General features: G+C 43.3%; 1 protein-coding gene across 2 annotated transcripts in view; it reads right to left on the bottom strand.

Moving 5' to 3' along the window:
- LOC128302103 (nephrin) overlaps positions 1-24,827 on the bottom strand; it is a 67,072-nt gene that overhangs the window by 30,203 nt on the left and 12,042 nt on the right. For both annotated transcript variants that reach the window (XM_053038835.1, XM_053038845.1), the window contains exons 2-4: positions 6,275-6,310; positions 2,875-3,225; positions 2,556-2,666 (exon numbers count right to left, since the gene is read on the bottom strand). In XM_053038835.1, the coding sequence (XP_052894795.1) occupies positions 2,556-2,666; positions 2,875-3,225; positions 6,275-6,310 (498 nt within the window). The remainder of the gene's footprint in view (positions 1-2,555; positions 2,667-2,874; positions 3,226-6,274; positions 6,311-24,827) is intronic.

The raw sequence follows: 24,827 nt of genomic DNA, 5'->3' as shown, positions 1-24,827 counted from the left end.
ACAATGCTGTGCTGTAGTACATCGTTTCGTGGGAGAGAAGAAATACCATCCTTTTACCTACAAACCGTTGGGTAGCGCACGGCAGAGTATTAAGAAGCTTATAGGTAAAAATAAATCAATAAACTTATTTGCAATGCCTGTTAGCGGAGTGTGCAGAAAGATATTACATTTAACAATCCATAAAAAGGGAGCTTTAGAACAACTAGAGTTCATGGTAAAAGATCGTAGGCATTGTATTATGCATGGAAAATAGTGTGTTCATACTCTTAGCTGCTGTAACTCAGAGGAATGGTAGTTACAGTAGCCTATATAATGTTATTATTAAACAGCTCATTGATTACTTTTTTTCTTTTTACTTCTTTACCCCCCCCCCTCCCCTCACCCTGGTTTCCTCACTCAATCCACTGGTACGAAATTCCATAGAAACCCACTCTTTTCAGATTTTCGAGCATGCATGTTGTACAAGTTTGTTGCATGCAGTGTTGCTCAACATTGCATACGAAGTTGCGCGCCATCTTCCGCCATCTTGCTCGGCTGGTACCAGGTGTTACCTCTCGAAAAGCATGCTCTCCTGGTATCGGAAATGTAAAAACAGCTGGTTTTGTATATAATTTCGTACCAGTCGATGGAAGGTTTGAGCGAGAAGGAAGGATGCACTGGATCCTCCGCTGCTCATCGCCTGCAATCTATTCCACAAACTAAGGGTTGAAGTAGGACGCGTTGCATTTGGGGTTGTTTTTCTTTACTCAAAAAACACCATGGGGATTTCCATTTTTTAACACTGTCCTCCGAAACCATGACGGACGGTACGCGAGATACGTGGATTCAGGAATGCTGTCAGAAAGTCTAAACCAGATCATGTTGCACATCATGTAGCTGCTGCAGCACAAACAGTTTCTCGGTCGAAAAAAACTTTTACAAGCGTGCCCAAAGAGGAAAATCTAAGCACGACCGTACCTCGAACGATAGAATCTCAACACAATGCACATTTTAAAGGGAATGCGTTTAATTAAAACTGGCGTCAAAATCAATACGAAATTAATGCATGGCGCATACCGAATCCCAGAAGCGTACTCATTAAACACTATGAAAATTTAAATTGAGTATTAATTTATTTATTTTTATCAATCACATCTACAATTACAAAAATTACTAAATCAATAATGGTGCAATGCGCTTCAAACGCTGATTGCCTTGCTCACAGAATGCAAGAATCTCCCATTCAAGACCAATTTCCACCTTCCAATAGCTTCTCGATCGATTGATACCATCCTGATCATGCATGCGACACCCAGGGATAGTTGCCCATCCCCACGGCCCCCCAGATTGGATCGTACAATCTGCGTCGTAAACGGAAGGATTTTTCGCGCCAATCTATGCCCTAAATTCGAATGCAAACAATTTACGTTCGACGCCAAGGACCGGAGCACCCAACACGGTTCGATGGGTTATGTTTGGTGACTTTTTACGAGCTTGCCGGCATTAACCGGCCTGCTCCACTGCTCTCCGTTATCAACATCATCACCATCATCGCAAGCGCCCTATGGTATCTCCAGGATACCCCCGGTAAACGTACAACCCGTTGTGAAAATTTATTTATTTTTATTTTATTTTGCTTTTCCTTCTCACTCCTTGGCACTACCGGGGCACGGTGAAGGTGCGCTCGCTAGATTGCCAGTTACTGGTGAAGCAATTTTCGGGTAGCTCGTCTCGTGGGTTTGGTGTTTGGCGTTACCTGCTGCCATAAAATGTTGGCAAAATCAAACTAAAATCCTGTAACGCTGAAGGCACAGCGTAGTTCAAGTTTGAAAAAACCAAACACCATACCAAGCAGGCAATCGACATGGCCAACTATCGTCTGGTTGGAATGGTGCTGCATCTATTGTTGACAAGCTTTACTCGCTCATCGACTAGCAGTTCAAGCTAGGTAAAAGGATTTCTTCGCTCTATCTAGGGTTTAGGTTCTTTTTTCAACTTCCACGAAAAAATACTAAAACACCAGGAACGCTCACTCAGTATACAAGCTTCAAGCATTCCGTGCTGTGTACTCAGGACATCCGTTCCTCCCCGTGCATGTTTGGCAATCGGATTGCAATGTAGAAAGGTAGAAGCTTCATCAAGTCCTTTTCGACACATCGATACCATGGCAGCTAAAATTGTCTGCTAGTACAGCCAGATAGTGCAACCCTTACCAGATCGTTCGGATGATTCCGAGGCTATAAAAACAAGTTGACCGAGAAAAGCTTCAAAATCTAGCCAGTTTATGGCCAGGTAGGAAAAAAACAGTTACATTGCACTGAAAAGCGTGGATATAGCTCTGAGGATTATATGCATTTCACGAGGTGCTTTAGCTTACAGCGAAATGTGTTGCGAATAGCTGCCAATGAGCAAACATATAAGCTTTTTCCACGTTTATGTGGACATGGGAATAATATTTTAAGAAAAAGTAAGCTTTGTATTTTTATTTGAATTTAGTAAACTCGACAGTGGATGACAGAGGAAAAAGCGCTGTTTAGTGTAGCTTAATAAGGAATATTATCGCGACTTTTGCTTACCTCCAGAGACCTGGCATGACAGGAACAGTTCATGACCCTCCCGAAATGGTCCAGCAACGGTTGATATTTCCTTACCCTGCGCATCGAATATTCTTGGTTCTTCTGGTGGAACTGCAAGCATACGAGTGCAAAGAAGGAGTTGTTTGCAGTAGGAACGCTAAAGTTTTAAGCTAAAATTAAATGTTTTTTTTATATTTTACGTCTTTCATTATTCATACTCAACATTCGAAATACTTCAAACAACATCAAGCTCAACCAAAAGTTTTCTTTCGTCCCCGCAGCGTCCCTACCTGGCGTCATTAATATTCAAGTATCTTACCAGCCAGCGTCAAATTGACTCGGTAGTTGCGCGTGGGCGAGTTGAAATAGTCCACCCGGCACCGGTAGACGCCACCGTCGGATGTTTTGATGTTGCGTATCTGCAGGCGGGCCTCCTTCGGTGTTGCGCCGACCGAGAAAAACAACCGCTGGCCCAGATCGTTCGCGATGGTGGAGTGTTGGGCGGCCGAAATCGGCACACCGCTGCGCGAGTCCAAGCTGTACAGCGGAATTCCGGTGGAGTCCTTAAACCACAGGACGAGCTTGACGCCATCCTGTGACGACGGTGCCGTAATGTCGCACGGTAGCTCCGCATCGTGATCAATCGCTGCCCATACGATGCGCGCTGGAACTGTGAAAGGTGCAAGCAGAGCAGAAGGTCATGAAGTTAAAAGTGGCACAGTTCACGGTTGAAGAAGTAAACGAGAAATATTAAGGTTAATCGGTAGCTACCAATGGCATGCAGACATTCAGAATGATTTGTAACAGCAATGGGAATATTTGAAGGCATGAATTCAACGCCTACTACGCTACACGAACTTTGAAAATCAGCATGAATTAAATTAAACGATTTTTTGTAACGTTTTGAATGAATAACATAGCGAATAATTATTGTACAACAAACATGTCTACCAAACTACCCTTACAATTTGATGCGTGCTTCAGCAACGGATAGTTTGAAAAGTATTTAGCTCCGCAACAATGTTGCGCAACTATGATTCCGTATTAAATTAAGGCATCGCTTCACCACTTACGCTGCCGGGATGTATATTGCATTAAAATGCTAATAAATATTATACTCTGAATTATCGGGGCTATCGGGCAGTAGCCCGGCTATCCTAACTTTGTGTAAATAATCCTGGCAAGCGTATCTCTTCGCTAGCGTTAATTATTAATCGCACGCCTGTCAGCCGCACTCACTCTCCCGCGCTCTCTCTTTCTTATTGGCCAACCAAACGCTTGCATGCCGTCCGTCTGTCCGATGTAATTGTTGTACTGTAGCAGCCAGAATGCATTAGCCCAACACGGCCCAGAAGCGGGGGCCAGTGTGGCTTGCCCGAACTTCAACCCAGCACAACCGCACCGAACAAAGTCTAACGCAGCCAATGCAATTTTCTGCCGTCGTATCTTACCGAGCAAACTACTAAATAATGCAAATAATTGCAAACGCAGTTACTACATGTGTGATGTGCCTTTCTCTACCACAGGAGTCTTCGGGTCAGCTTAGTGGCCACCACATTATCCTATCAAAACTAAACCACTTTTCGCATGTCAAGCGGCGTGGGAATGGGAAGGGAGAGAAATGTGTTGGTCTGTGGATGTGTAAGTGTGTGTGTGTGTGGGTGTCTTTCCTTTGCCGAAAAAAAAACATTCCACCACATTCCGTTGGTATGTCGATATGCCCACGCGCTACACGTCGAGGTTGGTTACTTGCGCCAGGCAGGCGTTGTGGTATTGTGGTCCAGTAAGTCCGGTTCATTAATTTTTAATCTCCCTCGCACACCTGGTTTTCGGTTGTAGCGATTTGGTTAGCATGTTTTTTGTTTTATTGCATGGGTCGGTGTTTCCACTCGTCCACAACACACACACACACACACGAGAAAAAAAGGCGCCCGGACCGGCAGAAACTGGCTGGTTAGCGTAACGGCAATTGGGACGACCACGTCGAGAGAAAGTACTTTGCTCATTATCCCGAAAGACTCGTAAAAAGTAAATCCCGACCCGGGCATCATGTCGGTCGTACTTTTCGGGCGGTACCGCCATCGCGTTTGCCTTGAGGCACCCCACCGGCTGGGTCGTCCCTCAGCATCACCGCCGGCGCTCGATGCTCTTGAGCGGAAGATGACCGTACAGGTGTGTAAATTGCAAAGCAGCCAACCCAACCCAACCGTGTGTAAAATTGCCGATGAAACACAGCCCACCCGAGCGGCGGAGTACGGACTCGTGGTGAGCCTTCTGCTGCGCAACGAAAAATAGCAACCATGAAACCAAATCAACAAAAAAAATGGAAAACGAATCGCTGCAACATAAGCGTAAAATTGTTGTTATTTGTCCCAGTGAGAGCACCCCGTGTTCGTCCGGTTCGTAACGCAAACGGTCCGTAAGTACAGCAACGCTTGCCACATGATCCACCGAAAGCGTCGGATGCACGGTACGTCCTAAGGCGTCCGGTGTGAGGTTGACTTGAGCCGCTGAGCATCAACGCTTGGACGAGCGTTCTGAATGAGAGTTAAACTGATGAAAACCCGTCTCCGAAGTACCATACACGAAATGAAAGGATCCATCCCAGTGGTGCCTGTGAAGCGCAGCAGTGTGTACATACAAAAAAACGCTGAGAGCCCCGCTAAAATACCGAGGACATCAAGCAGGAAGAAAACAGGCATAAAATCACAGCAACGACAACATATTGTGGGGACTTATTTTTGTTGAATGTTAAAAAAGGATTAGAAGATTATGTGCAAGAGCGTACAAGCTGCTCACGGTGGATGGAGCAACCAGGCAAATGCAAAAGAACGGTGAGGAACGGGGGAAAAAACACACGCACACGAAACGACCGCGACGTACACTCGTTTTTGGCATAAGCCCCCAGCATATCCCTGGCAGCAATTCGTTTGTCAGAGCGAACATAAGCGTCACGTTTTTTTGGACGGTACGGAACGGTTCCCGCGACGTACGGTTTGCTGCCTGCCAGATGCGCCATGTAAGACGATCAAAAACCGATGTTTGTCTAGCGGCTTTGGTGCAGTTGGGTGTGGAACGGCTTATCCAATGCTTTCTGCCCGACTTAAAACGAACGATCAACTTCACTAGAGGATCGGTGAATTTATTCTTCCAACACTCTCGCTAACTGGCACTGCGGACTTAATTGGAGAAAATTGACTCTTGTTGCAGATTCATAAGTGGAAAACATAAATGGAGTTTATAAGTGGAAATCAAATTGAACATAAATTCCATATTAACTAACATACTTTGATAAATGTTGTTTCGAGAACATGCATAATTTAGATAGGCGGATGAGTTGTTTTCGATAATTACTGTTGAAAGGAAGATTGTATGGTATATATCGAGATAGCAATTATGTTTAAAAACAAATCAATTTTATTGGGTTTAATATCAACGAAATGATGTTCGCTAAAAGAAAAAATAGTAAATTAAATATTGAACATCTCGAGGAATTCCTGAGAACGATAAGAAGGAAATACATTCATTGAAAAACATACATTCTTCCATGAATGATACGATAAAACTACAGCATTCTAATGCACAATTGAAAAGTTTCTAGGAAACAATCGTATAAAGACATCAAAGGAAACGAGCAGTAGCAATGGTAAGGAGCTCTACATGAATGGCAATAGAGAAGGCTCTAAGATGCTAAGTAATAACACTTAAGTCGTACGTACTGGTGTCGACTGTTGCGGTTGTAGGAGTAAATTTTCCTGAAATTGAAAACGATTACGATTTCAACAAACTTTCATACAAAACAGCAACATAATAGAAATCCCTCTAAGAACTGATGGTGTACTGGTTGAATTTGTGGTCCTAGGCTTTTGATTGTGGTGTGATGATGGGCCTAAAGAGAAAATTTTGTGCAACCATTTCCCCAGACAGATGTAACCAAAACCATAAACAAGTTCATGTCCCAATCATGCCCTTTTAAGTAACCATATTTGGCCCCCCCTGTTCCAGGAATCATTATAATTTTATGTCAAACTTGCTACGGTGAGCACAGCAGGATTGTTTGCCAGCGGACAAACAGGCCACCCATATTTTTGTTGCAAATTCCCTATCGGAAACGGCAAGAATTTCCGGCACCTTTTCCGTACGCGACATATGACAATTTTTCCGCACAAACCGAGCCCCTTGGAACAGACATGGGAGCGAATCGTAACTAAGCCTCGATTCGAAGAAGCGGTGATTTGCAGCAACTGAGTTATTGTTAACACATGTTTCGGTTGAAAACTTATTTCATTTAAGCGTGAGCAAATTCTTCTCAGTGTGCGGAACCATTCCGAAACCCTGCGGGGGCCATTATTATGGTTAAAGCAGCCGTTAAGAATGGATATTAACAAACTATTTCAACAAAAACAGATAACGCACTAAAATATTAAACCCCGTTTTGTTAGTACTAAAATTAAAAGACTGTGTGTATTAAAGGCAGTGTGAGTGTGGTATGTGTAAGAAAAAAAAACCCCTTTCCAAACTGCTAATTTGTGATCTCACGCAATGGTGCCTTCTGTTTCAGACAATTATTCCAACATACCTGTAAAGAAACAAAAAACAAAAAAAAAAACAGTTAGTAAAACTTTTAGAATAACATTCATTTTTAAATTCACTTTTGATTTTTATGAAACAAACCCCAATTAATGGTGAACAGCCCAAAACATTAATCAAATCTTGCGAAAAAGTTTCCCACATTCCGGATATCTTAGCATCTCGCCGAGACTACCATCTGCATTCGGTTAATACCAAACGGAGCAAGGAGTGTGTTTCGCACAGACATACTGCTGTGCACAAAATTTAATCTAAAATAGCACCCTACCAGGCACCGGATGGTGGCAGCAGCAGCAGCACCGAGGGAAAGGTGTAACGCATAGATGGAGCATCATTTGACACTCTGTCTCGGGACCGGAAACGTACTGTCAGCCGGGTTTGGGCAGAATGGATATCCATAACGAACGTGCCCGTTACGAACTCGGCATGTGTCGCCCGCTGCACGGTAGAATACGGACCAACCCCATCGGAGCGTCGCAGTCAGACCGTCCGTCTTGCGCAATGCTAGACATATTTATGTGGTTAATAAAGGCAGAAAAGATCGGGGACAGAAATGAGAACATGCTCGAACGACTTTCATTCCGTTCTGTATGGTTTACAGTGTGGCACTGGCACACTGTTCAGCAACACATTTGATTGACGGAGAAACAGGATATTGCGTCTTAGGTACAGCTTGCACAACGCGAACCGTGGCGTGAGTTGCTTTGATGGAAAAAAGTGAGCAAAATTAACTCCTAAAGGGACTTGCTTTAAAGATAGATTTTCAAGTACTGGTATGGTGGGAAAATTCTAATGGCTGTTTCTAGCTACATTACATTATTATCTTCCACATTTATTGAAGATGCAAAAGTAATTTGCTTTTGTTTGGAAAAAGGAAGAAAATATAAATTGCATTTCGCCATCGCGGCTACCAAAAGCAAATGACAAACGCAAACGAAACTTCTTCACGGTCAACAAACTTCGGCACCATCTGTTTCTTACACTAGGAGATCAAACCAAAAGACTTGGGTAAACACACACACACACATACAAACAACCCGAGAACCAAACGATTTTCATTTCCCCTTTCCAGCAAACGACCTTAATCCCCGTGTCTGGTTTGTGCAAGCATTCTTTTGAGGTACGCTTTTGAGGTTATGCTGATTTGTTATTGACATTAAGCATCAAAGACGACGGTGTTGAGGGAGGGGGGGGGGGGGGAAGGGCGGATGGAAGTGGAGTAGCGGATTGCGGGTAGTCTATTAGCCACGTCTGGGCCATTTAATCCCCTTCTCGACAAAGAATCCGAACATCACGAGGTAGCACCGCGTTCGATTCAGCTCCAACGTTTGGAAGTGACCCGTACCATGGTGTGGCCAAAGCGCAAAACGCAAACGAACACGAAGATGTTGGTGTTGTATCGATTGAGCTTTTCCTGCTGGATTTTATTTACTGAACAATTATGCTAACAGCAGCACCAGCAGCTTAGTAATTTCATTGCCTCGTTCCCGTAACGGTTATTGATTTTCATAACTTTTACGGCACTGGGCAGCACCAACGGATGCCCGGATGAACGTAGCGAACGAGTTCATTGGGGGGAAAACAAACGGCAAAAGCGAGCATAAAAATGGAGTGATGTAAATCTGCACTCTTACAGCGATGAAAACTCATCTGCATTTTCATTAAGGATTACGGTGCAGCACTGAAAGACGACCTGTGTTTCGCTTCTGTTTTGTGGTGTCGGTTTGTAAGGATTTATTTCCAGTCCAAACCACTGCGCTGCAAGACAGCCCGGCTTAGTACCCATCAACACCTGCATTCTGTTGCACAAACGGCCCCCAGAAGAAACGGGGCAACTCGTTCCCTATTGTTGGTTTTTTGTTTGCCCAGCTACATCCAGCTTCAGAGCCCTGTTCAGAGTCAGGAATGATGTGTCACTGCGCAGGAGTTCGGGCTCTTGTTACTTGGGAAGGCATTACAACCATAAGCTATCGTTTGATGTTGTTGGGTTCGATAGTTTATCCTGAACACTCTGCAGGGATTTTCTTTGTGCTTGAGACAATGACGGTGTCGGAAGACAGCGAACCCAATCGATGTACCTTGGCGATATTGTAAATAAACACCTTTCGTTTGCTATGACTATTCCGAAGAAAAACAAGTGCTTCGGAAGTGCTAACCGCGAGTGCGAAAAGTTCTGAGATTTTGAAATGCTGCAAGAATCGTTTCTTTACAGAAGCGTTTTGTGCAACAACCATTGGTTACATTCAATTTATTTCCTCCATTTTTTAACTACTTTTTAGTAATAATATTCAAAACTACATGAAGCTGTTTTTGTCATAGATTCGAATTGATGATTGAAGGTGCTTAGTGTACCAGTTTTCTGTCAAATAATTTATTATGTATTATGAAATAATTAATTATTGTAAAGTATTTTTTCGTCATTTTCTGTATAGTTTTCTCAGCAGTTTAAAACTTTTCAAATTTTTTAAATTAAAAGAAAGGATTTTTGTTTGTCTGCAAACATTATTCAACAAATAGAAGCTTCATTCAGCTTCAACCCAATCAACGAACAAATAAAGAAGACTCAGGAGCTCCTAAAAAACAATCCTTTTTGTATGATTTTTCGAAATGGTCATTAGAAAAGGAGAATTTTCAAAAAAGAATGTTAACATTCAACGGCATAAATAAAATGTTGTTGGCAAACTAACAGGAAACGACGTTTTTACAAGCTTTTTTCCAAAGCATAGTAGAAAAGAGAGAAATTTACGGCTATACATTGAATAAGGTTCGTCAGAATGAGCTTAACGTAAATCGTCATACAGTAGTGACTTCTTGCAAAAAGGAGCCCAACTCCGTTTGGTGGCCACCTTTTTACAAACACACGCACGCCGTTTCCTTTCAACGAACCAACAAGTGAGGAGGCGCACAAAAAATCGTCCCATTTCCGTTCCTTTTTGCAGGCCACCCCCCCAACGAAAAGTTTCCTGTTCCGCTGCGTTCGAAGTAAATTGATTTATTTATTTCCGCTTGTCGGGATTTGCTATCGAGTCGTGTGCTGGTGTGTTGATACGCCCGTATGCACAAAACAACTTGTTTCACTGTTTTTTTTTGTTGGTTGGCTTGGAAATAAAATAGAGAGCAGCAAATATGGAACACAGTGGAGAGGAAAAAAGCAACCTACAACTATCCCGATTTTTTTTGTCCCTCGAGAAAGTTCAAGGGACATTTCTTTTCGCTGGGCTGTGCCAAAGGCACAGTGGACTAGTGTTACGCCAGCCAACGGGCAGCTATCCCCATGTGATCACGATCGAGCTGTTGAGCTTGAGAAATTGAGTTTCCAACTCTCAGCAACTTTGACTCCCGACTGCTGTCCAGCTGGCATTTGGCTTCTGTGAAGTCAGCTTATTTTCACTGTTTGGGCAAGTTATTTTTCATCTATTCATGGTTCCGTTTTTGGGGGGGTGCGGGTGGAACGCTTTTTTTTGTTGGTTTGTTTGAGTCGCTTGTTGTACCTCAGCTGTTTTTCGTCATTTCGGGTTTTGTTGCAGTGCACCGGGCGAAATCAAACTTAATGGTGAGTTTCGCCCGGTAGTCGGTGTACCGTTCGCTCCACTCCTTCCCCGAATGAATTCAATCAGAGAAGTTAAATTAAGTTATCGATAAAAATCGTCGAATGTGAAATAAACAACTTTTCGCCCGGACGCAACGCCCATCTCCGACAATCCACTTGGTGTCCCCCCCCCCTGGTGCCCTTTGCGTAGAACCACTCCGGAGCCCGTGAGGAAGTGGGTTCAAACGAAAGCGGAAGCGACCCATAAGCATCCTTACAGTTCATGATTTTCCAACTGACCGTTCGAGCTGCCGGTACGGTATTGAGTGGCTTCTACGATGAAGCTCGAATGGAACGATTTTATTTTCCCAAGAGCTATAAATTTTTCTCACCCTCTGCGAGCGCCGTATGGAATCATTGGCGGAAAAAGGAAACATTTGCCAAACGTAAACAAGTTATTCGACTTGGGCAAACTTCTCGTTCGTGGTTTGCAAAGCAAGGGAGAAAGCAAAGAAAAAAAAGATCCACACTCACAGAAGATGCTTTCCTTTCTTCTTGACCACTTTGAGAACACAGAGCAAAAAAAAAAAAAACAAGACGGCCTAAAGTTCTTCTGCACCTTTACTGATCTGCTACTGCATTATCCCGAGGGGTTTATTTTCTCTCTTGCTTGCTTGTTTTTCACAGCAATGGATCCCACCGGGAACCACGCGAATGTCTTATAAATACACCGCAAAACAAATATTAATTGAGAGGAAAGCTTATCTGATTGATGAAAGGACTGAGATTAATTTTTCCTCCCCATCCTATTGCCGATGGGATTTACTAGATTTCGGCTACAGCGCTTGGAATTTGGGATAAACATGGCCTGATGAGACTGATGGGATCGCGTGATGGGCCGTACAAGTACGGCCGAGGTGCCCGTTGTATACTTACACGGCAATCGAGAAGCAACGCGGGTTCTTGGAAAAACATAAGCAATGGCCAAGAGGCGAGTAAGGAAGAGCGAGAGAAAAAAAAGCGGATGTTTACTGAATCTGTTATTGAAACAAACGATAAAACTGTTCATCAATCTGCCGAACGATCAAGTATTGATGATCACGATGTGACTTTTATTACATTGCCGGGTGCGGTTGTTTATGCATCACACAGGCACTCACATACGGTGCGGCTTTTGTTTAGAATCTGCCAGACAGATGTGCTGCTGTGTTGCTTGATGTAGTGTAAGCATTGGCATGTGATAATAATTCATTGCGCTGGCTGAGTAGATGAAAGTGAGCAGCATTACATTGTTGGTTTGTTTAGAGGCAGCACCGAGCAGAATGAAGTCGAATAATGATTCATGTTGAAGATGAGTTGATATTATTTCAGAGATATTAATTAGGGAAAACCTTGCGAAAAACAAGACTCTTCGACAGACGGGCTTTTACTTGTATTATTGAAACACTATTTCACCGATAAACAAGTTAGTTAAGACAAACTATTTTGATGCGTATTTCTAGACATTTCTTTTAAAGAAAAATTTACTTCAATAGCTGTGTTAAAAATATTATTGTTAGGGTTAACTTTAGTAAAATTTTACTCAAATAAAATTACTGATGTAATATTTTTTATGCCTTCACAAAACCATCATCTAAATTATAACCATAAGAAGACGTCAAGTGGAGTTTGGAACTGATATCAAATTTTAAATAAATTTGCTAGGTTTCTGGTAGTTTTCGTCTCATTTACGCCTAACATAATTCTGCCTTCGAACACAAGGGAACATTTAATCCGGGTTGAATGACGACACGTTCGAGATTCCCTTTCCCTTTATGCCACCCACGGTGATGACTTTTTTCACCATGTCACTAGCAGCACGATTGGGATATTTATTTTCTCAGTTCAATTAAGCAAACTAATTTACGCGCGTGGCGTGCACGGAAGGGATCGCGCTTCTGTCCTTGGCAGCTTGGCCGATGCGCCAAACCGTATTTAGTTCGGCCCTCGTAGAACACCGCTACCGCGAGTGAGCGCGAGATTCATTCTCACACACGCACAGACAGTTCAACCTTTTAACGGATAGATCACACTATGAATGTATATTTGTGTTTTCACGGCTTTTCTCCATGCATCGGCTGACATGTGAGGAAATACTGCGTTTTTACCAACTAAAATTAGAAACAGCGGGAAATCGGCTCCATTTAACATTCGATGAGTTCATGCTTGAAAAATGCGCAACATGGAGGGCATTAAACGATCTTGCATTGAAAAGAGCCTGAATACTTGCTTGAAATATTTATTCAGCCGGAAACTTACAATGCAAATTTAGATTCGCTGGAACTCGAGCACGCACACACACAAACAAGCCCGTCAACTCGCTCTAAGGAAAAGCTTCGTCACTCACCCATCTGCAAAGCGATGGGCCAACAGCTGCTTTTCTCGAAGCTATTTATAATTATCCAACAGCTCAACGTGCCATGATAAGGCCATGAATTTATTTGCTTCATTTTAGGCCCTAAGCACGCCCTGTCAGTTGGCCCAGCGAGTGAATGCATCAAAATTCATAGGCACCCAGCCCGTCGGATGATCCTTCACGCCGCCGCCCCAAAATCCTTCAAACTTTTGACAAGAACATTTCCACACCGGTGATACCAATTTAAATGACTTGTCAATTTTGTTTGATGAAGGTCCACTTCTCCGGCATTCGGTGGCGGCGTTTTTATTCGCCCCCTTACCGTGCGGGTAGGATAACGATGTTTAAGTGCGCTGGACAATCGCGCCGTTGTGCGGGAGAGCGCGAATACGGGGTGTGTAAAGGGCATCCCTTTGCCCGTGGCACAATATTCAACGAACTTTTTTTTTTGGCGAAATCGAATCAGGCAGCAGCTGTCGGTCGAAATTACACCATCACCACCTCACGGCTTTCGCCCTTCTTCTCTCACCCGTTTGATCTTTACGCAGGGCCCAAGACGGGGGTGGAAAATATAATTCAACTCCAAGCGCTGGGTTTCGAAACCGGGGGTGGCGGTGCGAAAACGAGTTTTCGTCAGTAACGAATCTCCCGTTAAGCTTATGATAGACAGAAGATTCGAAAACTCAGCGCGGCCAACGGGATCTCCATCCTACGGCCACGCGAAAAAAAAAAAAACGGTCGGTGGGCGTGCGGTGCTTTGCGTTGAAAACAGTCCAACCGGTTTTCGCAACAAATAACAGCTAGAATACATTGTGTCAAGTGCTCGGCAAAGAAGTAGCGCAGATAAACAAGCGGCATGTTGTTTCAAAGCCCCTATCTGCCAGGTGGTTTTACGTCGTCAATTTCAAACACTTCTGATGCGTAATTGGCTTTGGATTGTGGGTTTGGTTTGCTGAATCCCCCCCAAACAAAAATCACCATTTACAGCTCCGTTTGTGGTTGTGGGTTGGTGATTTTCAATTCCAAAACGTTATCCTTCAATAAATACTATCGCTTTGTTGTGATTAGGTGGGTTTTTGTACGTGAATGATTTGTATGAATTCGTTGATACCGAAAAGAAGCTCGTTACAATCCCCAATATAGCACGAGTAGGTTTACTGATAGTGGTGGTTTGGAAACAAAAAGCCATTCTAGCACTATGAAATGTTCGCAGGTCTTCTGGTTTCTGGAACTTTTTCAAACAGGTTTTCCTTAAGATTTCATAAGGAAAGTCATTGTAAGTCTATAAATGACATAAAATTAAATAAGATCGCTTGGTATCTTCACAAATATGCCAAAAAATCTGTTGATTTTTCCGAATCAGCAGTATTTGAGTAAAATTTCATCACTGTTTGTTGATTTGTAATGGAGCAGGCTACTAGGATTGAATATATCAAACAAACCGCCAACAAACCAGTGGGAGAAGGTTTACGAGATGAAACATTCCACTGGTTCTTTCAATTTTAGAATGGGTAAATACTATGTTTACTGGTGTTAATCATAGATTTAGAAACAATAAAATTTAAACATTCCGAAACACCTTCAGCAAGTTCCAATTGTTGGCATAATCAAACTCTATCATTTACTATTATTCTATCACTTGAATTTTTCATGGCATCAGCTATGAACTGTCGCTACTCTTGGCTTAAAGATATTGTATTTGATTTTCCAATAGAATTTTAAGTGTTTGAATGAAGAGAAATACTGTCAGGTGATTGCTTTTAAAATAAATACAAAAAATTCAAAATACAAAATATTTTGTAAATACAAAATCAATCCCAAGTATATTACATCATAATTGCACATAATATTTGTCTAATTGAAAATAATACTAACGAGACAATAACACGCAAAAAACGACTTTAACTTAAGGTACGCTTGAGTGATTAATCAAAACTACACTTTCGCATTACTACTCTGTAAATGGTAAACTGAACCGTACCGCCAGCACTTTACAGTGCTTTGTAGAAGAGGACAAAAAAAAATCAAAATTGAAAGCACTCATCCAGCAGAATCAAGTGTCTTATAAAAATTAACCTATTTCTCATTTCGCCAAGCTACTTACAAGCACCACTATGCTAATTACTCCAACTTTTCACTTCACGCTGCCAGCAGTAGTAAAAATGCCACCACCTACTAGCTCCCTTCGGCGCAAAGCACGTGCTCGTGGCCGCTTTTTAGCACACACACACACACACGTACACCCTACTCAATAAAACAGCAGGCCGAAATAGGTTGTAGCAAAAAAAAAACCCAACCGGATGGATCCTAGAGGAATCTGAAGCTGACGAAAAATTAAGCAACTCAGTTCCGTTCGAAGCTTCTCGTTTGTTGCCTTGCTGGGCGCAGTGTCGCCCAGCAGAGTACCTTCGTTGCTGGTGAAAGAATGGAAAATGGACGGGAAAATGGAAAGCTAAAAAGGAAAAATAATAGAATGCAGCTCCCTGTCAGGCACGGAGGCAACACCTTTTTTATAACCACAACGGTTTCCACCGAATGAAGCGTTCGTGCGATGAAGGAAAAAAAATTGGACGGAATGAAAAGTGGAAATAAATGAAACTCAGAACTCTTTCCCTCCTTGCTGGTGTTATTATGTTTTGCTTCTTTCTATTTTTTGTTATGCTGCTGCTGCTGCTACTTCCGGTGTGACGCTACTTCCTGTTGCTGGCTGGGCTAAATTTGCTATTTTCTTTATGCTTCGCTGCCAGCATTGGGTTCGCGTTCCATCCGAGAAGACGTGACTTTTTTAAGCAAATGCATTCATGCTTCCATTCATTCTTCACACAGACTGCCTGGCTGAACGGTGCGGCGTTGCAAGTGTATCTTCGCTTCATCTTTCATCTTATACCCCGTTGAGGGTACTCCCAACACTGCTCCGAGCTCCGGTAGCATTTTCTTCGCGTAGGTATCCGGAAAAACTGTACCGACTCGCTCTCATGCCATCTGACACGCTCGTGGTTAAAGAAACGGCCTTCACTTTTTGCGTCTTCTTCACGAACGAGCATTCTAGTTTTCCCGTTGACACGTTCATGGTCGTCCAGGAGCCGGTGGCAGGCATCGCAGGCACACAGTTTGCGTCCTTCCAACACGCGCTGCCAACAGATGCCAACGCGAACCATCCATCCATCCTTGCACACACATGTGTGCCCCGGGATCCCTCTCACCACACCCGTGCCGGACTGGTTTTTGCCAATCTTTCCCACACGTAGCATCGGGCCCGCAGCCTTTTCAGGAATTCAGCCCAAGCCCTGCCGCCTGGGTGCCATATTATAGCATCGAAACTAATTCAATTTGCATAGACGTATTCTTTGCCGGCTCATGCTGATTCGAAGCTCTTATTATGTAAATAGTTACCGATAGTGTGATGAGATAGTTGGCATCCGGGAAAGGTTGCCTTTCGTTCATCCGTCCGGGGGCTACGGGGTTTTTCACAGCGGAAAGTTGAGGGGGTTGAGAAGTTTTGTCTTGTGGTTCGTGGAGGATATTTTATTTTTCTCGTCCTCTTTTTCCATTCCTACCCAGCTCATTTCAACCACCGCCATCAACATTCACCAGGGGGCACCATTATCGCCAACGCTTTGCTTTGCGTTCCATTTCCCCATTTTGCAGCCCCGGAGTGTTGGAAAAATGTGAAAAACGTTTTATTTCTTGAATGCCAATGCTCGTTGCTGTTGGTGTTTTTTTCGTTTAAGTTTTTTTTCCCGTTGCCTTCCTCATCTGCGATCTTGGTAAAATTGTGGTATAATTTGGATGGCATTTAGTGCTTGCGTTCGTACTGGGGTTTTTTTTTGTTTTGCTTCCTGGATGCTGTGTTCTGTGATATTTGGTGGTGCTATCCGTCAGCTGGTAGTTTGCCCAAGGGCGCCACATATTTCGAATTGCCTCGCGAAGGCAGCGCATTGCAATTAAATAAAATATTTGTTATGCCACATATCAACGGAATAAATAAGCACGGATGGCGGTGAGTGTATCTGGCACCATTATCATAATTTGAATGATTTGGAGATAATTCCATTTTTTTTGTGGAAATAATCGCATGCAAAACATTATCAAATTAGAGCTTGATCACGCTAGTCTACCAATAATTTGGGCTAAATTATTGCTGTTAATGTTAGGCATTCATTGGGATAGGTTATGAACTAATTGTAGTTTGATATTAGTATAACAAGATGCCACAAGAAATCAAAGATACGAAGAGCGACGATGATCTTGTAGTCAGATGTGCTGTGAACAAATAAAGCACTTGCCACGGTTGATGGAGACGATGCGATTCAATAATCATATAAAAGAGTCAAATCAGTTCTCACAATGCACCGAAAAGTCAGAAAACCTTTGTATTATTATTTCCGAGGGAACAATTAGAACACTAACAACTACAATGCATACAACAGGCTGAGTATTTCTATGGCGTTACTTGATCGTAGTAGTAATTTCAGAAGTCCATACTCATCCTCTTTCTTGCAGCCTGTCTAGAGGAAAAACGTGTGAATCTTTGAATCCGGAATAAGCCATCAGAAGACATCTTTTCAGAACCTTTTGTAAGAGGACAGATCGTATTGTCTTGGATATTTTTGTTTGATATACCCATTACGATATGTTTGACATTAATTTTTCTTAAACCTACCAAAATTGCTGTAGTTGAAGCAAAAAGCATTAAAGCAAAATAATTATTGAAAAAATGTTTGGCCACAAAAAAAAACGATCCTTCTCTGCGAGAATGTACGAAAGGCCAACAATTCGAAAAATGTCCGACAACACACGGAAGAAGTAATTTATTTTATGCAACACACTTCTACACTTTGGCAACCGAACGGTGGTTTTCGGCACCGGGGCGCACCGAAACCAACTTTATTTATTTACGCAAAAGTTTACCGGCCCTTTAATGAGATTTGAGGTTCGGCAAGGGCAGCTCGAGCCCCGGAGAATGGAGCGCATAAAGGATCGATTAAAGCGAAACACAGCCACAGCCCCGCAGTGTTTTTGAGAGAAATGGTAAGGTGCCTCGTAAATGTGTTTAACTTTTTCTCCACAATCAAGGAAGTGCCGGACCGGTTCCGGATCGTCGGTAATCGTAGGTTACGGACAGCAACGCCACACACTTGGGTAGAGGCGCCGCCGTGTCGGCATTCGCTCATTAAAGTTTTGCTCGATTTGCTGCTGTTCGGTAACGCCGACGAAGTGTGATAGACGATCACTGCTTAAAACTATTTCCACACGAAATGCAATAAAACGTGAACGGCAAACAGCAGAGTGCCCGGGTGCCCGGAATGGTTGGACGATTTGGTCCAGTTTTTTACGAGCGGTGCTTAAAACCCCAAAACGATGAATCCTTCATTGATGCAATTGATTACCGGTGGCACGATGGCACGGCACCTAAACCGGGTGCTCTCGTGACGCTCATGGAAGCTCAGTGCTGCAAATATTCACTTGATTCCTGTGCACTCACATTTCCCCGTTCTCTCTGCCATGGTTCCGTGCATCGTTAATTTCATGTTGTTTCATCTTATAAATATTACACACCGTTTGCTGATTTTCGACATCATTAAAATTTTATCATGCTCACCGGGAGAGCTTGCAGCAGCTGCGATAGCTCGGAGCCTTCCAGTCGATGATTTGGTCGAACTATTAGCCCATCCCGGGCGGTGTTTCAATCGTTTCAATCGAAACTACCCCTCCGGGGACGTTCGTGTGTGGACGCTGTGGTTTGGTCCGGCCTGGATGTAAGCGGATGTGGTTGGTTGGCCATTGCGACGTTTTCACTGAGGTTAACATGTTATTTTCACAGCCACAAGGGAGTCATTTAGCAAGCAGTGGGAAGCAATCGTGCTAGACGTTGACATACTTGAGCGTTCTTTCGAGTGTGCTCTTCGCTTATGTGTTCTTGTAGCTGTTAAAGTGAAGATGCTATTGGTACGGTGCTTAAGATGAGCTTTGTGTAGGTTTGGTTCTTTAGGTACGGCAGCAAGAAGGCAACTCTGTAGCTCGATTTAAGCTGCAATTCAATGCAATTTATTTAGTTCCCACAAAAAAATATGACAATATTATTTATACCTTCACCTTTCTTCTAATAATACTCCAGGTAACTCATGCCTTTCCTAGTACAAAATCTCATTAAAAATCAACATAAATCCCGGTTCCAATCAACAGTGTTCAGTGTTCGTCCCGTTCTGCGCGATGGCATTTCCTCATGCGATCAGTCGATGCACTGTACGCCCATGGGGCAATGACAATTTTTGCCAGACGCCTGGCACAAAGTCCGCTCGACTGCGATGGCAAGAGTGAAGCTAATATAGTAATGACACCGAAAACGTGCCACACCGAGTGTGCTTGTGTGTGTGTGTCCTATGCACCGGAATGTAAGGCCAGCGAGACATTTTGTGACGTCTATAAATACCCGTTTAATGTTCTGCTTCCTGCGACCGGTTTTGCTGCGCTCTGGTTCCGTTGCATATTTTACGTTTTGCAGTAACACAGCCGACAACAGCGAACCATATTTTCCCCGGGTCCTGCGGCAGAAACGTTTCACTCGACTAGTGTTGTTTATGGTGTATGCGAGTGTATGTGCAGTCGTTTTTCTCCGCACGCTTCTTGTTTGTTGAATCGTTTTGAATGTTTACGGTCGTTCAGATGTCGCATGGGGCCGAGCGTACCATGGCCTAAAGGAAGCTGGTACACGGGTGAGTTCAAAAGTTCACCCGTTGATGATTCTAGTTTTATATTTCCACATAGCACAACATGGTGCAGAGTGTTTTTTTTTTTGACCCCGCAAGGAAATCTAATACAAAGAAGGCAAAAAGGCAGTTTAAAGTCCAGATTTCCCGAAACTGTTCTGTAACTTTTCTCTAGACATGGAAATTTTAAGAACAGAGTGTCTAAAGATGTTGGTTAAATTTAAGTAAATCTTGAGTTTGAACCAAAAAGACTTTGCCAGATTTCCAGAAAATGACTAGTGAACAGATGCAATTGACAAGCGTGTTAGAAGTAAATTATTCTGGAATAATCATAACTTCGTAATTTTGTTCTAGAGCATAATGCTTTTAATAATCAGCTTCATCTGGGTGTCCTTTTTACAACAAGAAAATTCCTTATATTTAAATTTTTTTAGACGTAAGACGTTAGAGTAGACGTATGTTACCACTTTCAAATGGTGCAATTTTTGCAATGTATCAATTCAATCCAGTGCAGTCACGTTAGACACAAAAATGGTTGATCAAATGTGATTGATTGTAATGCAACATTTTCTATGCTACTGAATTCCACTTGATATTTCAAACAACAGAAGAGCATAATTGGAATTTAAACCACGAACCCAAGTACCTGTTATTAATTTTACGAAATGAACACAGCAAACTTTTACTCAACGCTTTTTTTTCCAGAAAATTAGTCCTGAAAATTTGCACAACCACTTCTAGCAGCTCATATCGCCCGGTACAGGTAAGCAAAGTTTAATCGTTTATCAGTAGAACTTTTGCGTAACAGCTGGGTGAGTGTGCCTACCGTGGCCAATTTTTCGTTTCATGTACACATTATTTATGGCGGCACAATAAAAAACATTCACGCGTGCATTAAGTGTACTCACCGATCGCTTGACAGGCGTTAGGAAAACTGTTGCTCTGTATTATGCTACAAAATGAGCCACACTATAACGGTACAGTAGCACACAACGAAACTAAAAAAAAAAACAAACAACCTGAAAACAAGGCTTACAGTGAACTTTTTTTTTCAATTGCACTCGACAATTTCCGGCACATATTCAAAACGGGTGCTACCAAGCATCTTGCAGCAGGGGTAACAAAGCAAAAGTAGCGAATAATTCTGTTCATGCTAAACTTTTCAGCAAACTCGTTAACACCAACCCTAGGGCAAACTAATAACTAGCAAGATCAACATGTGCAACTTCTTCCACTTCCACTCGGATGCAACGATGCATAACCGGCCAGGAAACAGACAGCAACACGAACAGTGGAAAATGAAGAAAAGCTTTGTCATTCCGTGCAAATCATGTTTGTATCCGAAAAGCTTCACCGCCACCATCTTGTTGCTGAGCTGGGACAATTTTTCTTGCCACTCACACACAAACACACAAGCACACACACACACTTGCTCGCAATTCAAAACAGGGTGCTGAAAGTTTTGTGAACAAATTTCGAAGCCCTGCGGGTCGGTCTGGGAGCGTACGTGCACTGTACCGTGTAAAGGATTTCTGTTTGTGTGTGTGGGTGTTTGTAAAAGGGATGGAGGTGTTGGGTTCGGACACGTTTCCAAATCCCCATCACGTACTTTGCACTCCTTACGCAAAGATTCGGTAACGACATCCCACACAACATCGCTGTTGATTGTCCCGGTTTTTGCGTACGATGCGATGCGATGTGCTACGGATAGTTTTATTTCTGTTTTCTTTCAGCGGCACTTTGTGTGCACTGTTTTATCGAAAGTGTCGAGTTTATGAAGATAATGTACCAACATTTTAGCTGCTTTATCGTATCGTATCGTACGCTCTGCGTTACATAATAACGCTCCTAACACGATCAAATAACGATACGGTAACGATAGGTAAAACAATACACAAAACCAGGCTGTGTGCCCGTATTAACGGCCAAACTCCATTTTTGCTTTGTTTGTGTGGTAAAGTTCCGTCTAGCTTGCGATACACAATAGCTGTCTCGCAGATGAGGATGGAAATAAACTTATCAGCTTTCATCCTTGTGCGCGCGCGGTTTTTTCCCGTGATGCGCCAGTAAAAGTTTAACGAGCATCAGAGGCTATTGTGTGATGCTGTTGTGAGAAGTTTAGCTTCGCTTTTCTATTTTCCGCGTCCAGGAAATGATGGAAAATTTCTATTTTTCCGTATTCCTTTGGGAACGGTGTAAAGTTTCGCCTACTGTGAATGGGATTTTGAAAAGGAAGTGTGTTTGCTACCCAACCAAGAAAGGCACACGCATGGAAGCTTCACAGTGGAAAAAGAAATCTCCTACCACTGTTGCCGTAGTTACAAGAATAAGACTGCTTTGTTTGTGAACATAAATATTTTCCAGCTAGTAACAGTTCACGTAATGAGAGTCATTAACATTATGCATGTTTTCATCATGCAAGAAGCATTTTATAGCTAGATTTGGAGAGATAAAAATAAAACCCCACATTCACTGCTTCCAATGGAATAACAAACTCGCCCGTCCACCAACTGGACAGCCCGATAACAAGCCCGAGTCCATTACTAATTCACTGCCATGTTTATGTAGACCCGCAAAACAATGCACTGCCCGGGAATGAAATAAAAACAAACACAAACAGCATTTATAATTATTATAACACCCAGTGCGGTAGCGCACTTCACAAACAAGTCGGTCAAATCACGTCCGCGCGTTTAATTAACATCCCGTGTTCCGTTCCGGTGTACATATATCTATACTTGTGGCGAGGAAAAACTTTTGACTCACAATTGACACCACAGCCAGCCAGAGTGGGCGATCGTTTTTTTTCTCTCTCTTCCACTCGGTTGTTGCAAACTTTTGCTGTGGTTTGCCATTAAGAATTGAAAACAACAACAAAACGGAAACGCAGGGCTAAACGGGAACCTTCCCTGTTCACTCCCTGCATATCGTAAAAGTGATCCCTTCGGTGGTCCACCCGTACCCACAGTCGGAAACGCAGCGGAATGGCGTAATTATTTTTTTATACATTTTTACGCATCACCATACCGCAATGAAGGGCAGTGATTTACAGAGTTACTGGTCACTGGTTCGGTCCTTGCGGTTGGTCCATTCGCTATCCGCCGGGCTACGGCGTAATGCCGCTTTATCGCGATCCAAACTCCAAAAGTCGCCCGAAGGGAAGCTGTTTCCTGGCGTTATGAGCTGTTTTACGCCGCCTCGATGGCGTACTATCTTGTGCCACTGGTTGTGTGGTGAACTTTGTTCGCGCCAAGATACCCACAATCAGGTGGACGGCATCTTTCAAGGTTTCGCGGCAAGCTGTTGGTTAGGGAAAAAGTTTTGCCAAACGTCAACTGGCGCTACCTGCACAGCATCGCTTGGCACAAGTATCTGCAGGTGCTATCGTGGCTGTGTGCGAAGCACAACAATAAATAACGCTGCTCCCGAGGCAATACTCTTATTAAAAGATTGTACTTTTATCACAACACAAACCGCTCGATACCGGAGCCTGTGTGCCGGTGGGTGTGGGTGTAAATTTAAATAAACACAGCCCGCTCCCGTTCAGCCCGCGACCGACCGACTCGGCACAACAACCGCTCAAGAGTTCATAAAACTCCGCACCAGATACCCAGATGCGGCGGAGTCAATTAAAATCACTCGAAAATGCTTACATCGGCAACGGTCCGGTCCCCAGTCCACAACCCACCGCCACTGCGGGGCAGTCGCACTCGATCGATGGAAAATCTCCGATCCCGTAACAACTCGCCATTAAAATGTGGGTTCCCGAAGAATCCACATTCTTAAAGCAGCTAGCAGCCGTTTCACCGTTGTCTTGCGAGGGAACGAAGCGTACCAGCGTATCCACTTCAGTTTCGCCGGCACGTCCGTAATGGGTGAGGTTTTATAAGTTCAATTATAGCTTTTGCAATGAGTTTTCGCCAAGTCATATTCTGGCCGGGGTGACGGCCGGGATGGTACCGGAGTTGCGGGATTCCCCGACAATTTGAAGCCACATCCACAACTTTTGACCTCAGGACGGTGGTTACGAGGTTCGAGGTGACCGTCCCGGTGGTGGCGGTGGGCAAAAACCTCAACCTCTCACACGGGATGGTTTTTCGTGCGATGGGAAATTCTTTGTTTTACTTTTGGCCGTCACGTCGGTCAACGGGGGAACGGTGGTAGGGTTTGAAGATGACTTGTGCTTGTGTTGCTAAGAAGGGTCATAAAATCTGGACGACGACAGCGTCCAACACCCATCCCAGGCGTTGGGTTTGCACTGCAGCGCAGCGTAAGTGCTGTCCTCTGTCAGTGAGGCCATGGTTGGAACAGCGCACTTGACACTTTCCACACGCTTTTCTACGCCCAGTCGGAAGGTCAATGGTTGCTGTTGGAGCGAAGGTTAGCTTATTGCAGAAAAAATACGGCGGAATTGCAAGTTCCAATCGAAAATTTAAATCCCTTTTTGTACCATCGGAACAGTTCAACACCTTGAACTTAGTGTAAATTTATCCTGAATTATAAAGTTTTTCAAGCATACGGCCCATTTTTTAGGATATCACTTTTTTAAGCAGGTTTAGAATTAGAAGTTCTGAAAAAACTTACTTATATTCTACACGAAACACTGTATTAGATTCTTTATAACAGATAATAATGGAGCTCTGATGCTTAGGATATTGTTCGTGAAACACTCCAGCTGTGAGGTGTGTGAGGCTTACCTCCACAGTATTCCATAAATTCCAGCAAAGTAATGCAGACTTTTCACGGCCTCTCCATCGTCAGTTAAAGGTGGATAGAAGCTGCTCAAGATTCATTGTTACTGTCCGAGAAAATTCTTCACAAAGACTCGTCTGTCTTCACGTCACTCATCGCGTGATTCACGAGAAACGTAAATTATCTTCTACAAGTCAATCCATATTTTAGCGTATGCTGATGATATAGACATCGTTGATTAACGACACTGCTAGGTTAGGGGCGGATAATCCGCTATGCATACTAAGCCAAGGGGGGGCCGCGAGCAGTATGGAGCCTCTAGCAATTCAGCAAACTCTGAATAACATGCCTCAACT

The sequence above is a fragment of the Anopheles moucheti genome, chromosome 2, assembly GCF_943734755.1.
Source record: "Anopheles moucheti chromosome 2, idAnoMoucSN_F20_07, whole genome shotgun sequence".
Classification (NCBI taxonomy): domain Eukaryota; kingdom Metazoa; phylum Arthropoda; class Insecta; order Diptera; family Culicidae; genus Anopheles; species Anopheles moucheti.
Note: the sequence above shows the minus strand (reverse complement) of the source record. Positions and strands in the feature narration are given on the sequence as shown.